The 14,504-nt window shown below is 37.8% G+C and overlaps 1 protein-coding gene across 1 annotated transcript in view; it reads right to left on the bottom strand.

The window, feature by feature from the left end:
* Positions 1 to 14,225, bottom strand: part of CFAP47 (cilia and flagella associated protein 47) — a 429,680-nt gene extending 415,455 nt beyond the window's left edge. Inside the window, exons 1-2 of the mRNA XM_015443631.3 lie at positions 13,924 to 14,225; positions 9,589 to 9,740 (exon numbers count right to left, since the gene is read on the bottom strand). Of these exons, the coding sequence (XP_015299117.3) occupies positions 9,589 to 9,740; positions 13,924 to 14,199 (428 nt within the window). The 5' untranslated portion in view covers positions 14,200 to 14,225. The remainder of the gene's footprint in view (positions 1 to 9,588; positions 9,741 to 13,923) is intronic.
* Between the last annotated feature and the right edge of the window lie 279 nt (positions 14,226 to 14,504).

Below are 14,504 nucleotides of genomic sequence, written 5' to 3'. Positions count from 1 at the left end.
TTAAAACTATGTTTGATAATGAAGGGGAAATACGGACATTAGACAAAGAAAAACTAAAAGAACTTGTCACTAGCCAACACACCCTTAAAGATCATCTAAAAACATTCTTCAAGTGGGCAGAGCAAGAAGGCAGAATAGAAGGCTCCACCTATCATCCCTCCTACAAGGACACCAATTTAACCACTATCTATACGAAAAGAAAAAAAAAAAAGTAACTTCGTAAGAAGCAAAAATCAGGTGATCACTCACAGTACTTGGTTTTAACTTCATATCACCGAAAGAGGCATCCAAGAGTGTAGGAAACACAGTTTCCTTTGTCAACCCTCCCCAACTCCCGCAGTGGCAGCATGGCAAGGAGAGAGAATCTGTGCATTTGAGGGAGGAAGAGCACAGCAATTGTGAGACATTGCGTTGAACTCAGTGCTGCCCTGTCACAGCAGAAAGTAAAACAGGGGACCTAAGCTGATGCCTGCCTATGGGGGGAACATTTAAACCAGCCTTAGCCAGAGAGGAATCACCTATCCCAGTGGTCACGACTTGAGTTCTAGCAAGCCTTGCCACCATGAGCTAACACGCTCTAGGACCCTAGATAAACTTGAAAGGCAGTCTAGGCCACAAGGACTGTAACTTCTAGACGAGTTCTAGTGTTAAACTGGGGTCAAAGTCAGTGGACATGGGGAGACACACAACCTACTAAGACACCAGCTGGTGTGGCTAGGGGAGTGCTTGTGCCAACCCTTCCCCAACCCTAGGCTGCACAGCTCATGGCTTCAAAAGAGACCCCTTCCTTCTACTTGAGGAGAGAAGAGGCAAGAATAAAGAGGACTTTGTCTTGAATCTTGGATACCAGCTCAGACACGGCAGGATAGAGCACCCGTCAGAGGTGTGACGTCACCTTTCCAGGCCCTAGCTCACACATGACATTTCTAGACACACCCTGGGCCAAAAGGAAAGCTATTGCCTTGAAGGGAAGGACCCAGTCCTGGCAGGATTCATTACCTGCTGACTAAAGAGCCCTTGGGCCCTGAGTAACCAGCAGTGATACCTAAGTAGCGTGCCATGGGCCTTGGGTGACACTTGGAAATTTGCTGGCTTCAGGTGAGATTCAGCACATTCCCAGCTGTGGTGGCTACAGGGCAAGACTCCTTCCACCTGACATAAGTGGAGGGAAAAGTAAAAGTGTTTTATCTAATACCTTAGGTGTCAGCTTGGTCACAGAGGTATAGAACACCAAGCAGGCCTTTGGGGATCCTGATTCCAGGCCTTAACTCTTGGATGGCATTTCTGGACGTGCCCTGGGCCATAAGGGAGTACACTGCCCTGAAGGATGAGTCCCAGGCTAAACAACATTCACCACAAGCTGACTAAAGAGACCTTTGACCTTAAGAGAACATCAGTAGTAAGCTTGGCAGTACACCCTGTGGGCCAGTGGTGATGGCGGCCATAGGGTGAGGCCCCTCTGCCTCTGGAAAGGGAAGGAAAGACTGGGAAGAACAGTGTCATGTAGTTTGAGTACCAGCTCAGCCACAGTACAATAGGTAGACTTCTAAGGTACTTTACCCCAGTCCCTTGTTCCTGGATGGTACCCCTGGACCCACCCAGAAAACTCTCCAGAACATTAGACTGAGCAAAGATTTCTTGAGTAGCACCCCACAAGCACAGGCAACCAAAGCAAAAATTGGCAACTAGGATCACATCAAGTAAAAAAGTTTGTGCACAGCAAAGGAAACAATCAACAAAGTGAAGAGACAACCCACAGTATGGGAAAAATATTTGCAAACTACACATCTGACCAAGGATTAATAACCAGCATATATAAGGACCTCAAACAACTCTCTAGGAAAAAATCAGTAGTTAAATTTTAAAATGGGCAAAAAATTTGAATAGACATTTCTTGAAAGAAGATATACAAATGGCAAACAGTCACATGAAAAAGTGCTCAACATCGCTGATCATCAGGGAAATGCAAATCAAAACTACAGTGAGATATCATCTCACCCCAATTACAATGGCTTTTATCCAAAGGTTAGGAAATAACAAATGCTAGCAAGGATGTGGAGAAAAGGTAACCCTCATACACTGCTGGTAGGAATGTAAATTAGTACAACCACAAAGCAAAGGAGAACAGTTTGGAGGTTCCGCAAAAAACTATAAACAGAGCTACCATAAGATCCAGCAATCTCACTGCTCAGTATATACCCAAAGAAAGGAAATCAGTGTATTGAAGGGATATCTGCACACTCATGTTTATTGTAGCATTATTCACAGTAGCCAAGAATTGGAAGCAACTCAAGTGTCCATCAACAGATGAATGGATAAAGAAAATGTGCTACATATACACAATGAAGTACTATTTAGCCATAAAAAATGAGATCCAGTCATTTACAACAACATAGTAACTAGAGGTCATTATGTTAAGTGATATAAGCCAGACACAGAAAGACAAGCATTCTATTTCTCACTTATTTGTGTGATCTAAAAAATAAAATAATTGAACTCATGAAGATAAAGAGTAGAAGGATGGTTGCCAGAGGCTGGGAAGAGTAGCTGGGGGTAGGAAAGAAGGGGGAGGGTTAATGCGTGCAAAAATATAGTTAGAAAGAATAAATAATAAGACCTGGTATTTACTATCACAACAAGGTGACCATAGTAAAAAATAATTTAATTGCACATTTAAAAATAACTAAAAGACTGTAACTGGATTATTTGTAACACAGGGATAAATGCTTGAGGTGATGGACACCTCATTTACCTTGATGTGATTATTAGTCATTGCATGCCTGTTATCAAAATATCTCATGTAAACCTTAAATATATACACATACTATGTACCCATAAAAATTAAATATGGCCAGGCGTGGTGGCTCACGCCTGTAATCCCAGCACTTTGGGGGGCCAAAGTGGGCAGATCACAAGGTCAAGAGACCAAGACCATCCTGGCTAACCTGGTGAAACCCTATCTCTACTAAAAATAAAAAAATTAGCTGGGCGTGGTGGTGCGTGCCTATAATCCCAGCTACTCAGGAGGCTGAGGCAGGAGAATCACTTGAACCCGGGAGGCGGAGGTTGCAGTGAGCCGACATCGCACCCCTGCACTCCAGACTGACGACAGAGTGAGACTCCGTCAAAAAAAAAAAAATTAAAGATAATAAAGTTCTTCAGAAAGTCAGGAAATAATAAAAGAGAATCTTGGAGTATCAGAAAGAAAAAAATGGAGGAGGCTGGGCATAGTGGCTCACACCTGTAATCCCAGCACTTTGGGAGGCCAAGGTGGGAGGATTGCTTGAGCCAAGAAGTTTGAGACCAGCCTGCACAACATAGTGAAACCCCACCTCTACAAAAATTAAAAGTGCATGGTCGCATGCACTTGTAATCCCAGCTACTCAGGAAGCTGAGGCAAGAGAATAGCTTGAAGCCAAGAGGTGGAGGTTGCAGTGAGCCAAGATCACGCCATCTCACTCCAGCCTGGGCGACAGAGGGAGACTCCGTCAGAAAGAAAGAAAGACAGAAAGACAGAAAGAAAGACAGAAAGAAAGACAGAAGGAAAGAAGGAAAGAAGGAAAGAAGGAAAGAAAGAAAGAAGGAAGGAAGGAAGGAAGGAAGGAAGGAAGGAAGGAAGGAAGGAAGGAAGGAAGGAAGGAAGGAAGGAAGGAGAAAGAAAGAAAGAAAGAAAGAAAGAAAGAAAGAAAGAAAGAAAGAAAGAAAGAAAGAAAGAAAGAAAGAAAGAAAGAAAGAAAGAGGGAGAGAGAGAAAGAAAGACAGAAAGAAGGACGGACGGACGGACAGATGGAAGGAAGGAAGGAAGGAAGGAAGGAAGGAAGGAAGGAAGGAAGGAAGGAAAAATTAGCCAGGTTTGGTGCATGTTTGTAGTCCAAGCAACTTGGGGGGCTGAGGTGGGAGGAACATTAGAGCCCAGAAACTTGAGGTTGCAGTGACCCATGTTGACACCACTGAACTCCAACCTGGGCAACAGAGGAAGACCCTGCCTCAAAAAAGAGAAAGGAGGGAAGCAAGGAAAGAAGAAAGGAAGGGAGGGAGGGAGGAAGCAAAGAAGGAAAAAAAGGAAGGAGGGAGGGAGGAACAATGGAAATAGCAAAACACTAGCAACATACAATCAGCTATATTTTTTCTCATAAGTTTTATAAATTATATTTGATGATGAAAACAAGAATCATAACACTCTTAGATATTCAAGATAGTAATATTTAAAAGTAGGGAAAGAAAAAAAGACTCGGATGGAAATGAAGCTTCTACGCTTCACTTAAAGTGACAAAATGTTTATGCCACTAGAATATTATATTACGTATGTATATTGAAATACCCAGAGAAACCACTACAATAATTATGCAAAGAGATGCAAAAAAAAAACAGTATAAATACATGAAGACACAATCCTAAAATAACCTTCAATTAACCTACAGGATTGCAAAAATGAGAAACAGAAGTATGAGAAACAAAGAGAACAATGAGAAAACAAATAATAAACAAGCAGACAAGTTATAGCATATACAAATTAACTTCAATATAAATAGTCTAGATACAACAATCAAAAGACAGAGGTTGAAAATATGGGGAAGGCAATCATTGCCCAACTATATGCTGCTGCTTAGAAGAAACTCAGTTTAAATACAAGGCCATAGTAGGGTGAAAGTAAACAAATAGGAAACAACATAGTATTCAAATTTTACTTAGAAAAAAAGTGCAAAAAGCTATATTAATATCTAATAGAGGCTTCAGTGCAAGAAAATCACCATGAACAAAGAGGGATATTATATATAATAAAAGGATCAATCTAACAGAAAGGAATAATGATCATAAATATGTCCATAATAAACCTGTGGAAATTAACACACTTTTAAATAATCCAGGAGTCAAAGAGAAAGTTTAAAAAAAATTAAATACATAAAACTGAGTCAAAATAAAAATATATAAAAATTTGTAGGGCACAGCTAAAGTAGTGCTGAGGGTCATTTATAACGTTACATATTTACATTAGAAATGAGAAATTGTCTCAAACTCATTGTCTAATTTCCAATATCAAAAACTAGAACAAGAGCAATATTAATTCAAATCAAGCAGAAGAAAAGAAATAATAGAGAGCAGCAACCAAGAGAATTTAAAATAAAATGATAGGAAAGTCAATGATAGAAAGCTGATTCTTTGGAAAAAAAGTCAATAAAGTTGATAAGCCACTAGCAATACTTTAAAAAAGGACAAAATACACACATGTTCAACATCAGAAATGAAAGAAAGGATATCACTACAGATGCAGCAGCTTATTATTTATTTAAAAATAATAAGAAAAAAATTCTAACAACTCTAAAATAATAAATTTGACAACTTGGAATTGGAAGAATTCCGTGGAAATCAGAAACTATAGTAACTCCACCAACATAATAATATAGGCAGTATGAATAGCCCTATAAGAATTAAAAAACTAAATTCATAATTTAAAACATTCTGAAAGAAAAATCTCCAGGCCAAACAGTTCCACTAGAGAATTCTACCATTTAAATAATTGCTATCAATATTAAATAAGTTCTTCTAGAATACAGAAGAGGGAGCATTTCCAAATTCATTTTATGAGGCTGGCACTATCCTGATAGCAAAACCATACAACGACAATAAAGAAAAGCAAACCAATCAATCAATCAAACAAACAAACTATAAACCAATATCACTAACAAACTGGGACACAATAATCCCTAATAAAACAGGAGCAAATCAAATTCCAGAATATATAAAAAGAATGATGCAAGATGAGCCACACTCTGACACCCAGGCTGAAGTGCATTGGCATGATTTCAGCTCACTGCAACCTCCACCTTCCAGGCTCAGGTGATTCTTGTGCCTCAGCCTTCCAAGTAGCTGAGATTACAAGTGTGCACCGCCACACCCAGCTAATTTTTGTATTTCTAGTAGAGACGACGTTTCTCCATGTTGGCCAGGCTGGTCTCGAACTCCTGGCCTCAGGTGATCCGCCTGCCTCAGCCTCCCGAAGTGCTGGGATTACAAGGGTGAACCACTGAGCCCAGTTTCACCACTCTTACACAACAAAATACTGAAAGTTCTAGCCATGTAAATAAAGCAAGAAAAAAAAGGTGAAACGCATATACTTTGGAATGGGAAAAAACACACAAATGAACTATCCCTGTCTGCAGATGACACAATTATCTACATATAAGATGGCAAAGAATCTAGAAAACATACAAAAACCTCCTAAAAAGGGAGTTCAGCAAGGTTAGAGGATACAATGTCAACAAACAAAAATCAATCACTTCTCTGTATATAGCAACAAGGAATATGCAGTAACCAAAATTAAAAACACAATATTATTTGCAATCACTCCAAAGAAAATGAAATAGTTATATACTTAACAACACATGTAGAGAATCTCTGTGCTGAAAATTACAAAATACTGATAAAAGAAATCAAAGAAGACCCAAATAAATGGAAAGACACAGCACATTCATATTTGGGGAGACTTACCATAGTAAAGATGTCAATTTCCCTCAAATTGATCTATAAGCTAAGCTCAATTATTCTCAAAATCCCAGCAATATTTTTTTTTCAGGCTCAGAAAGATTATTCTAAAACTTACATGGAAAGGTAGAGATATTTTGATAACTAAACTAATGGTGACAAAGAATAATACGTGAGGAATTACTGTACATGATATTAAGAATTACTATATAGCAAAGGTAATCAAGGTAGCATGATGTTGGCAAACGTATGGATACACAGATGAATGGAAAAATGCAGAACACAGAAATAGACCAATGCAGATTACGCTGAAGTGATTTTTATCAAGGGCATACAATTCAATGAAGGAAAATAGCTTTTTCAACAAATTGGGTCGGAGCAATTGAACATCTATAGGCAATAATTAGAACCTCAATGTAAACCACACTTTATACAAAAATTAATTCAAAATATATCATAGACTTAAATGTAAAACTTTAAAAGTTAAAAATAGGAGAAAATCTTCAACCATTACGATCAAGGGTTAGGCAAAGAGTTCTTAGACTTAACACTAAAAAGCAGTACTAATTTAAGGAAAATTGATAAATTGGACATCATTGAACATAAAAAAAAAAAAAACGCTTTTGTTCTACAAAATACCCTGTTAAAAGGATGAAGAGTCAAACCTCAAACTGGGAGAGCATATTCGCAAGCTACATAACCATCAAAAGGCTTGTATCCAGAATATACAAAGAAATTGCAAAATTCAATAATAAAGAGCAGTATAATCAGAAAATGAGAAAAACACATTAACAGAGATTTCACTAGAGAGGGTACTCAGATGGCAAAGAAGCTCCTGAAAATATGTTGTCAACATCATTAGTCATGGGGGAAATGCAAATTAAAACTATGGAGAGATTCCATTAAATATCTATCAGAATCGCTAAAATTTTTAAATAGTGATGAAAGCAAAAAATACTGGCAAATATATCGTCCAAGTGGAGTACTCATATATCACTATTTGAAATGTAAAATGGTATAGGTGCTCTCAAAAGCAATTTGGGATTTTCTGTTAAACAAAATACGTAATTACCATGTGACCCTACAATTACACTCATGAGCATTTATCCCAGAAAAAATAAAAACTTATGCTCACACAAAACTTGTACAAGAATATTAAAACAGCTTATTTGTGATAGCTAAAAACTGGAATCTGTCCCTTTGTTCTTCAACAGGTCAATTGTTAAACAAATATATATATATATATATTATATATATATATATATCTCATAGAATACTATTCAGCAATAAAAAGGAACAAAATATTGATACATTCAACAACTTGGCTGAATCTCCTGCAAGAAATGTTGCTGCAAGAAAAAAACAGAAGGCTACATAGTATGTGATTCAATTTATGTAATATATTTGAGATGACAAACATTTTAGACATAGAAAACAGATTAGCAGTATCCACAGTTTAGGGATTGTAGGTGTGAGGCAGAAGGGAAGTAGATACAGTTGTAATAAAGCAACAGGAGGGATTTTCTTGTGGTATTGGAACTGTTCACTGTCTTGACTGTGGTGGTGGATACAAGAACCTACACAGGTGATAAAAAATGTATAGAAATTGATAACACACATGCACACACATATACACACACACACACCCCCCTTCCTTCAACCTTGTCCATCACACCAAAAGAGGGGCAGTGCTCTCCTTATATTGCAACCGTGGTGAGAAATAGACTTCTGAGGAGAGAGGGCATCAGAAACAAGAAACAAAACTCTGGAAACAAGAAAAAAATCTGTTTTTGAGGACAGAAGCATCTTCAACCTGTCTCTTCATACATACCACAAACAAGCAAATCTGAGTTCCACACATAGATATGTCAAAGTGCAGAATGCATCCAAAATGGTTCTATTTAAATTGCAAAACACAAATTAAATATTTATACTGGGTTAATAGCTTGTTTTTTCCTACCATGTGTCTACTGTTTGATTCCTATGCAAAATGGGATGATGTGCTAAATCAGAACTTCTCAACAACGCGAAGAAACAAAATAATTGAGGATCTAAATTTAGCTCATAGAAATGAAAAAGAAAGGGAATTGTTTTTTTGTTTTGTTTTGTTTTGTTTTTTTTGAGACAGGGTCTCACTTTGTCACCCAGACTGGAGTGCAGTGGTGTGATCTCGGCTCGCTGTAGCCTCTACCTCTTGGGTTCAAGTGATCCTCTTGCTTCAGCCCTACAAGTAGCTGGGACTACAGGCATGCACTACCACTCCCAGTTATTTTTTTTTTTTTTTTGTATTTTCTGTAGAGGTGGGGTTTCACCATGTTGCCCAGGCTGGTCTCCAACTCCTGAGCTCAAGTGATCCACCCACCTTGGCCTCCCAAAGTACTAGGATTACAGGCATGAGCCACCGCACCCAGCTTGAATAAAAGGGAATTTTTTAAAAGGTATATATCTAATACCACGTAATCAGCAGAAAATATTCCAAATTAATTCTGTAGGTGTTGGGAAAATAGAGGCAAAAGAAAACACCTATGGAAACCACATTTTGCTGGGGAAAAGGAGGATCATACGTGTATGTATATAAATAAAGAAACACTGTAAATTTTAACACTAATTTTGATAGATAAATTTACAATGAACAGAAATATACTTTTTAATATTAAAAAACAACAAATGAATCATCATTCATCCTGATCAAATAAATAATTTGTAACAACCAAGTCAGTCACTTAGCTCTTTTTTATACTCATATCCATCCACATTTTTCAACCAGTCTTAGAAGAACAGCATTTTGACTTTTTTGACACCAAACATTTGCCTAATTTAAAATTTAGTGAAGTGAACCTGACAATACTTTAAAATTAACTTAAAATGTGAATACAAGTTTGCAAAAATCCAATTATTAATACATTCAATTGTTGAATGTTATTTTAATAAAAATAACAGAGAATGAGGTTTCATTTCTTACAAACATTACAATTTTCTAAAAATGTGTCCTTTAAGTTCAACTGTAAGGAAACTATGTCAGAAAAAATACAGAATATTACTTTGACCCTCATTTTTATTTAAAGAGTATTCAAAACGTCAGCATGAACTATGAAGATTACATACCCAATTAGAGGAATTTCTGTTGTTTTATTTTCTATTGAAATAAGTAGTCGGTCAAAAGTGTCTTCATCTTTATCAGGATGATATTCCACCATAGCTGTCATCTGAAGGCCAGAAGCAAGTTCTTTATCCAGACTGGTCAACATCAGTTTAAACTTCAGTGGGAGAAAGAGAATCAAATTATACATCTTAACTCCTTATAAAAAAAATATCGTGGCCAGGCACAATGGTTCACGCCTGTAATCCCAGCACTTTGGGAGGTGGAAGCCAGCGGATCATGAGTTCGGGAGATCGAAACCATCCTGGCCAACATGGTGAAACCCCATCTCTACTAAAATACAAAAAATTATCCAGGCGTGGTGGTGCCCACCTGTAGTCCCAGCTACTCGGGAGGCTGAGGCAGGGGAATTGTTTGAACCCGGAAGATGGAGATTGCAGTGAGCCGAGATCGCACCATTGCACCCCAGCCTGGGTGACAGAGCAAGACTCCATCTCAAAAAATAAATAAATAAATAACGTGAGCAACTATAGTTAGGAGTGTTATATTATTATCAAAATACAGGCTCTATTCCTGCCCTAATGCCAAAGACTTTTTAATTTTGTTTTTAATTGACAAATAATTGTATATATTCGTTGAGTACAATATGATGTATTAATACAGGTATATATTGTGGAACGAGCAAATCAGGCTAATTAACATATCCATCACATCACTTATTTATTTGTACTGGGAACATTTAAAATCCATTCTTTTAACAATTTTGAGATATACAATACATTATTATTAACTATAGTCACCTTGTTGTGCAATAGATCACCCGAACTAATTCTTCCTGTTTAACTGAAATTTTGTACCCTTTGACCAACATTTTTCCTTTCTCTGCCCACCTCAACCCTCAGTCTTTGGTAACCACCATTCTACTCTCTACTTCTATGAGTCTAAATTTTTATATTTCACATATAAGTGAGAGCATGTGATATTTGTCTTATGTACCTAAAGGCAAAGACTTAATGCTCATGTTTATATCTATCTGATTCTAGATCTTTAAGATATGCTTTCAAGAGTACACAACTTGAATCTGACAATGCAGGTAGCTAAGAAACATATAAATGCCAATAGGCTAGTTTAAAATATACATATAGAACTAATATGGCCTCTATTATAAGAAGCTTAAAATCTAAATACAGAAAAAAGGAAGAAGAGGGGGTATGGCTCAGTGGTAGAGCATTTTGACTGCAGAAAAAAGGAAGAACAACCTAATAAAAATGTTGCTCAATCATATACATACATAATATATACCCACATGCACGTACATATGTGTTTGTGCATAAATATACACACACATATATAAGTGTATATATATATATACACACATATATATAAGTATATATTATATACACATATATGTGTGTGTATATATTTATATACACATATGTGTGTATATATTTATATATACATATGTGTGTGTGTGTATATATATTTATATACACATATATGTGTGTGTGTGTGTATATATACTTTTTTTTTTTTGAGATGGAGTCTCGCTCTGTCACCAGGTTGGAATGCAGTGGTGCAATCTCGGCTCACCGCAACCTCCACCTCCCAGGTTCAAGTGATTTTCCTGCCTCAGTCTCCTGAGTAGCTGGGAGGTGCGCGCCACCATGCCCAGCTAATTTTATATTTTTAATAGAGACGGGGTTTCACCATGTTGGCCAGGATGGTCTCAATCTCTTGACCTCGTGATCTACCCGCCTCAGCCTCCCAAAGTGCTGGGAATCACAGGCATGAGCCGTCGTGCCCGGCCCTCATATATATATTGTATATGCTTTATTCATGGGAATTTGAGCTTCATAACTTGGAAGAAATATAAAAGAAGAATATAACGAAGAGGACAAAAACACTTTTGTTCTAGTAAGACATGTGCTTGGCGCCAGGAAAAATATAAAGGGAGAAAAAAGAGAAATAATATCTGTGATGCATTTATAATGTGTCAAGCATTTCACATCTATTATCTTATGTAAATACACTTCTACAGTCCTGTGAGGCTGATAGTAAGGCTCTCAGTATATAGATGAGGGAACTGGATATGTAAAGTATAATTAATGTCTGAAGTCACTCAGGAAGTGAAGATTCAAAAACATATCTATCTGACTCTAAATCATAAGCACTTCCTCCCCTTCAGCTAGAAAGAGTCCCTCTCCTGAATATATAATCTCTTTAAAGAAGCAGACCACAAACCTCTCGAAAATTAAATATAAGCCAGGGACTAGTTAATCACCATATGAGTGATACAGACATAAGTGTCATGAAAATCCATGAGAGGACATGATTATTGTGGGCTAGGAAGGAGTGTACCTGGTCTTGTCTTAGAGAATGGATATTAAAAGTGGAGAAGCAGCGAGGAAGGTGCTCAGTATAGGTGTAAAAATACATAGGGTCAATACAGGTTCTTGAGTCTGGGTGAAAAACAAGCACTGCTGTATGTTAGAGGAATCATTTTCTGAGTAATTATAATAGTGATGATGACAATGACCTCTCCACAGCACCTTGTTTTTACTTTTTCTTATCCCCCACCCCCACAAGATGCACTTTTCACTATTTATCTAATTCCCTTTATGAAGGATCAGGAGTGCATTTCATAGTCTTGCAACAAAGGAAAATTCACACTGATATTGGCTTCTAACTAGTAAGCATATCTGGATGTTCTCTTGTCAATGTCAAGACTTGTGGAATGAATTGTTTTCCATTATATCCTAGAAATGAAACCAATTATAATATTTTTCTTGTTACTGCACAGAAAACATCCATACAAGTGTCCCCAGAACATCCATAAAATAGCGTTTGTCCACATCCAAACATTACCACCAGCTTGAGTTTCAAAAGAAAGTATTTTCAGATACACATTTAATTGTTCAATAAATATGTGCTAAGGTAGTGAAATAACACAGCCTTTCCCTAATTTTACAGTATTTGGAGCAAGCAAGTACTTTTTGATTTAAAGAGGAGTCAGTAGTCTCTCGAGATATACTTTTTAATAAAAATATTTAAATATAAAAACCATTAAAACCTGATTCCATTGATATGAAAGCCAAGGACAGGCCAAACTAATCTATGGTGTTAGAAATCAGAATAGTGGTCAGTTCCACAGGGTGATTACTCCAGGTATTGTAAGGAAGAAGCACTGGTGATCTTGGGTGGTGAAAATATTCTATTATTTGACCCAGGTGGTAGCTAATGGAGATTATATATCTAGCTATCTGTCTACACACACATATATATTTATTTTTTTGTAAATTCATCAAACTTTACTTTTGAGATCTGTGCACTTTAGTGTAAGTAAATAATACATCGATTTTTTAACAGAGCAAAAATTAGAACATGGAAATCCTTTTTCTCATTGCTCTTCTAATCATTAACATAGGTTTTTTCTACATATATACAAAGAAATATATGTAAATTTAATCTAAAATTATGGACATCTTTTTATTTCTGCACATATAAGTCAGGCTGTATTCAACACTATTTTTCATTAGGAATATATCTTGAACTTTTCAGTTATTTATTGCTTATATTTCAAAAATTCTTACCACGTTTCCTATATGAAAAATTTGCCTGAGAAAATGTGATCATACTGAACTAATAATCATCCATTCACACACATGATGTAAAATAACACAGTGAGATACAGAGGAAATTCTGCCCACTTTTAAATTATAAGATAGAAACACCCTCTCAGAACAATAACTATCTTGATGGTTAGATCTGTACTAAAACCCCCTCCTTAGTTTCTAAGTTCTATGAGGGCAGGGCTGTGTCCATTCTGTATTCCTCATGTCTATTGCCTGTTATAGAGTAGGTGCTTAACAAATGCCTGTTATAGAGTAGGTGCTTAACAAATGTTTGTTAAAATATGAAATAATGAACCTTTCCACTAATCCTACAGTTCCTGGAGTTATCAGGCACTTTATGATTCAAAGGACAGTTAATAGAGAATTTTGTTCTCATAATTCTTAAGGCAACAGCAAAATCATAAAACCAAACTGCACAGATTTTGGGATTGTTAACAAGTTTCTAAACCCAGGTTGAAGAAATGGGGAGGCTCTAAGTCAGCTTTTCTCCACCCTGCCCTCCCCATCTCCTAATCCTTAACGAAACAGAAAACAAAGAGGGGGGAAAAAAAAGAGCACACACACACAAACCTGTCACTGTTTCCCAGGAAGCCCAATCCTCCCTCCATCCCTGCAGGAGCCAGATGACTACTCCCTGGGGCAAAGAGAGACGCCGTGTGAGGAGGCGCTCTCACAAGGTCCTGCTCCCAGCACCCCTTAGTGTGTCACCTGTGGCTTGATGGGCTCCTTAAATCGGATTTTCTGGTTCCAGCGGCCAAGATTATGCACAGTAATCGGGAGGCGGTACACCCTCCCGGCCATCGTGTCCAGGAACTTCACCTCAGCCGGGATCACCCGCAGCTGCATGTCTTTCCCCGGGCTATCCACATCCCGGGAGACGAAGGAACCCCTTTGGATGCTCATGGCGAGGGAACCCCTTTGGATGCTTATGGTGAGGGAACCCCTTTGGGTGTTCACGGCGAGGGAACCCCTTTGGGTGTTCATGGCTGCCCTCTCGGTAGCCAGAAAACAGATGTGGATCTGTCCGGCCAAGGATTAGCGGCAACGACCGTCGCTAGGCAACGATCAGACGCCACGCGCTAGTTTCAAGCCCTGCTCTCATTGGCGCCTCCCAACCTGCGCGAGTTGGTAACGGGAACAGAATAACCCTCAGGTCACAGGTGTCACCAGAGTAACTGAAAAACACGCTGTGGCAGCCCAAACGTCAGAGGCACCTCACTTTGCCATGGCCTGGCAAGGTATTAAAATCACAGAGGCTTAGTGGGCATTTTCCTGGACCTCTCTTAAGA

The sequence above is a fragment of the Macaca fascicularis genome, chromosome X, assembly GCF_037993035.2.
Source record: "Macaca fascicularis isolate 582-1 chromosome X, T2T-MFA8v1.1".
Lineage (NCBI taxonomy): Eukaryota > Metazoa > Chordata > Mammalia > Primates > Cercopithecidae > Macaca > Macaca fascicularis.
Note: the sequence above shows the minus strand (reverse complement) of the source record. Positions and strands in the feature narration are given on the sequence as shown.